Source organism: Acyrthosiphon pisum, unplaced genomic scaffold, assembly GCF_005508785.2.
Source record: "Acyrthosiphon pisum isolate AL4f unplaced genomic scaffold, pea_aphid_22Mar2018_4r6ur Scaffold_14863;HRSCAF=15516, whole genome shotgun sequence".
In the NCBI taxonomy this organism is placed as follows: Eukaryota; Metazoa; Arthropoda; class Insecta; order Hemiptera; family Aphididae; genus Acyrthosiphon; species Acyrthosiphon pisum.
Genome location: NW_021763616.1, coordinates 307 through 5,056, shown reverse-complemented (window position 1 = coordinate 5,056; position 4,750 = coordinate 307). Strand labels below are relative to the sequence as shown.

Genomic DNA, 4,750 nt, shown 5'->3' with positions numbered 1-4,750 from the left:
TTGTGTCTTCATGTGATTTTCCCTATAATAATTAATTTTTATTGTAGTAATATAGCATTATATTTAATATTTATTGTCCAAAATATTAACTTCATACCTCAAATCTTGATAACACATATAACGAAAGAAACTGATAAAATGGTGTAAATAATAAACGTTCAATTCCAAATTTTAAAAAAACCATTTTTGATGAATTTTCTGGAAAAGTGCTTTCTAATGACTCGTAGAAAAAATGTGGTACTGGTCCACCAAATAAAAGACTGCAAAAAAAAAATATAAAAATTGCCATGTTAATTTTAATAATAAATAGCATTAAAAATGTACATAATAATCTGATTTATGGTTACCCAAATAATCCAAAAGCCACAACACTATCCTGGTCAATCATCTTAGCTCCAGCAATGTTTTGTAAAGTAATATTCCCAAGTGACGCAATAATACAACTAAAAAATTACATTTAAAAATAATGAAATTATTACATATATTTTCTAATAAAAATAATACCTGGTAATTGACTTTGTGCGAATAGGTCTTGAATTCAAACGTTCCAAATAGGTCAATACTAATCCTTGTAAAAATTCAGCCGGTTTTGAAAGTGCCATTTTTAAAAAAATAAACAATTTGCTGTCTTATGATATGATCTGTAAAAATACACAAATCCATTTTAAAAGTAGTTGAATTTATGTAAAAAGGTATAGATCGGTATTTATAAATTTATAAAAAGCGTTTATTCTTACATTTCCTTAATTAATATGTTTTACAGTGATATACGAAGTAAACAATAGACAATAATAACTATTTACTGAAATAAATAATTTGAAAAAATAATAAATCGAAAAAAGCAATAGCGAAATGCATCAAAACATTTGGGTTTCGACGACGAATTCCACAAGTGAGTGTGAGATCTTCAGTGTTCAAACGTGTATTTTACTTTCCAACGTGACATCGGCACATCGCACGTTCTCGTTTCCTATCAAAAATATTTCCTATCGTTTCCTATATCAACTTTCTAGGTCATGTTATCATTGTTGTTTACGAATACTTACAGAACACTAGATCGTGCAACGTGTACCGTTGTTCAAAAACAATTAACGAAACAGAATAAATTTAGTCATGACATAATATACTAAATCAATGCTACAATTATTAATCCTACTGAGTAGTGAGTACTGATATCAAACAGTAACCCCCGCCAATAAATTCCTTTCATCATTTTTATTTGATCGTTCAAACATGTAGTACAATATAAGTGTACAACAGAACCAGTGGCGTATCCAGAGGGGGCACAGGGGCCATGGCCCCCCTCATTGGCCGTATTTGCTATTTTTTTAAAAGAATTATAATTTATAATTGAGTCAAATGAAAAAAATTATATAAAAAAGAATAAACTCAAGACATTATGAAAGAATCGTTGGATTGAGCGGCATAATGGATTAATTACATTCAAATAATTGTTTATGTAGGTACCTACATTATAGAAGCTTTATACGACTGAAAATAACGGTAGTAAATCAGATTCATCAAGTAAAGCACTAAAGCAGCGATGTATGGTAGTGCTATCAGAAAAAGTGATTTTTTTTTTTTGTTTCATTAAAACCGTTTTTATATTTTCTTGTACATTAAACTTAAGTTAAATTCTTCAAAGAAAACGACAAGACTTATCAAAAAACACTAAATAATAGTCATTTCAAAAATATATTTAGTGAATAGTACTTAAAATAAGATTGCTTGTAAAATAGACGTCGATATTAAAATACCTCGAGTTTGTGGCAAACAAAATAAAAGAGTTAATGTAAATGTTAAAAATCCAGAAGGTTATTACAAAATATCCATATTTATTCCATTTCTTAACCAAATTATATGTGAATTAAGGACACGATTTTATCAAAGGTTAAAATAAATTATTTCACTAGAACCGTCAATCCCATAAAATTTCAATTAATATGATAACAAAACTATTTTAGAGGCTGCAAAAGTATACGAAAATGATCTGCCGTTAAATGCAATTGTTACTGAATTATGTATATGGCAAAATCAATGAATAAAATAGCACAGTAAATAAGCCTAAAACCGCTATAGAGACTTTACCTTTACCTAGTGTTATTAATTTTTCTCGTCTAGATAATGTTATTACTTCTAATTATAAAATTGATAATTGTAATTTGTAGTGTATTATATAATATTTACATATTAATTAATCGAATATCGATTTTTCGTAAAAATTCCCGTTTTTCCTTAATTTTTCTTTTGTTTTTCACGGCGCTTTTGAAAACTAGGTACTACTATTTTTACTTTTGGCCCCCCCCCCCCCAAAAAAAAAAAAAAAGAAGTACCAACTAGGTTCACTTTCCCATCGAACAAGATACTGTTGAAGAAATTCGAAGCAGTCTTATTGCTCGTTTTGGTGGTGACAGACACAAAAAAAAACACATCATTGTAAAATCAATACATTCATCGCTCCGCTCAGAATCTAAAAAGAAGATTGGTATGTAGGTAGATATCTGAAACTTCCCTTACTCTCTTAATACGTAATTAATTGCTGTTAGTTATTACTTCATTATAAAATATACTCACTAATATTATTATAATTTAATTGAATATATATTAATATAAAAAGTGTGTAAGTAGGCATAATTGTATAAACTATAAAGCATACAAACGTCAAACATATATTGATATATTGATACATAATGCTCGTATAATATATTTTATATTATGCTTATAATGTATATTGTTGATACATTTTTTAGTCTTCCTCTTCTGGCTCTACAAGTCCCTTAAATAGTGAACCATTTATGGAAATTTAAATTTTGTATATTGTGTATATAATATTCTAATAATAACTAATATATTAAATTAGCTAGTTATCCACTCTTTTTTAATAGTCCACGAATAGATTTTTTTTTAAGTGGTAGACACTATCGTAAGTACCTAACCTTTTTTTTTTATTTCATAATCTGAAATATATTGGTAGGTATAGCCAGGTACCTACTAATAAATATTTGATGACCAGTGTTCAACACTTTAAATAAAAACTAATTTTGTCTCATATACCTTTTATGTTTTGTAGGCGTCTACCGCAAACCGCAATTTATAGAATTTTTTATTTTTATTTTTTTATTTTAGCATACATTACGGGCGTGAGCCCTATTTACATTAAATATTAGTAAAAGTAATTATAATAGTGGGATAAACAGTGAATTTACATAAATACACATATATATATATAGATAACATAAATATTTGATTAGGTTTGTGAGATGGAAAAGGAGAATTAGGAGAATTATGCAAAGATTATTCAACAACATTTTTTTAACATTATTATTTTATTAGGAGATTTATATGATAAAATGTGATTATTTATTTAATTTATTTTATATAATAATATGTACTTGATATTATGAAAAACTTTCATAGTTTCAAATTATGATTTTGGTGGGTATGTGGCGTATGTGGGGTATGTGGCGATGTTGCCATGTTGTTACAATATTATAATATGACCTCCAGTATAGTAAATACGGTATAGTAAACTTTGAGATATAGAAAACTTTTAGCAATAAAGGGTGGGTACGTAAAATTGGTTAAATAAATTACAAGGTTAGTAGTTACGTTGCGAAGGTTGTTATGTAATTATATATTATACACATACAATAATATTTATATAGGTACCTATAGTCAACATGTTATAGGATGTCAATTGTAAAATTCAACTCAAAAGTTCGCTTTTTATTTTTTTATTATTTAATTATTTAATTTTAAATCTTTGTACCTATGCACTTAAGATGTTTGTATTAAAGGTATATACCTAGTTACTTAATTAAATATTTAAATATATTAACAATATTTCATACATTAGTTCAATCACGATGAAATTAATAATTTTTTTATTGTTATTTATTTATATACAATTTTTTTCAAAATGAGGACCCCGTTTTATATATTATGTTGTGAATTATTTACAAAAAAAAAGACGGGCAAGTAGTAAAGTGGGTTATGTGTAGTAAATATAATATACTTACATAATTTGAAAAGAATCAAGGCCCTGGCTACTTTTAAGAATTAAAAAAATGAAAATTGTTATGTTTCGTTTAAATCATACTGTCAGTACAAGAGTATATCAAGTATATCAAAAATGGTAAATATTGTTCAGGAGAACGTTTTGAATATTTACTAACTAAATAGCTTACAATAATTTGTGGGATATCTTCAGCCGACAACCACATATAAGTATAACAAATTGTATTCTAAAATGTCTTGTAAGTCTAATTATGATTTTTTTAAAAACTTAAGCTTACCAGAAATAGTATTTATTAATTATTTATATTTTATAAAATCAATAAATAATTTGAGAAATAGCTAGCCTAATTGCATTCATAATTGTATTAGCTAACCATTCTACCAAATTTTTCTAATAATAAATACTGAAGCCAATAATAATAGTATTAAACATACTTTTATCATTAGATTCTAAGCGGGACGATGTATGTATTGATGCATGTATTGATTTTACAGACAGATATAATATATAATAACTAGATACCAATGTTTACTAAGCGTTAGAAAGGTAATATGATAATAAACAACATTTCATATCAAACAAGCCCGTTGCCAATCAAAACAATTAGAATTTGTAAACATTGGCAAAGTGACAAATGGCGTTGGGCATTATAATTCAATAATGTTGTTGTATATATAGAGTCGGGTACCTAGTTATTATAATATATATCTGTGATTTTACAGTACAAACAAT

At 26.6% G+C, this 4,750-nt stretch overlaps 1 protein-coding gene across 1 annotated transcript; it reads right to left on the bottom strand.

The window, feature by feature from the left end:
- Nucleotides 1-4: 4 nt before the first annotated feature.
- On the bottom strand, nucleotides 5-1,269 carry LOC100573001 (PXMP2/4 family protein 4; the record flags this gene model as incomplete). Its single annotated transcript, XM_003248892.4, has 5 exons — nucleotides 738-1,269; nucleotides 505-641; nucleotides 348-443; nucleotides 98-260; nucleotides 5-22 (listed from the first exon to the last, which is right to left on the bottom strand). Coding segments are annotated over exons 2-5 (375 nt in total), but the record flags the coding sequence as incomplete, so codon positions are not given.
- Nucleotides 1,270-4,750: the final 3,481 nt, after the last annotated feature.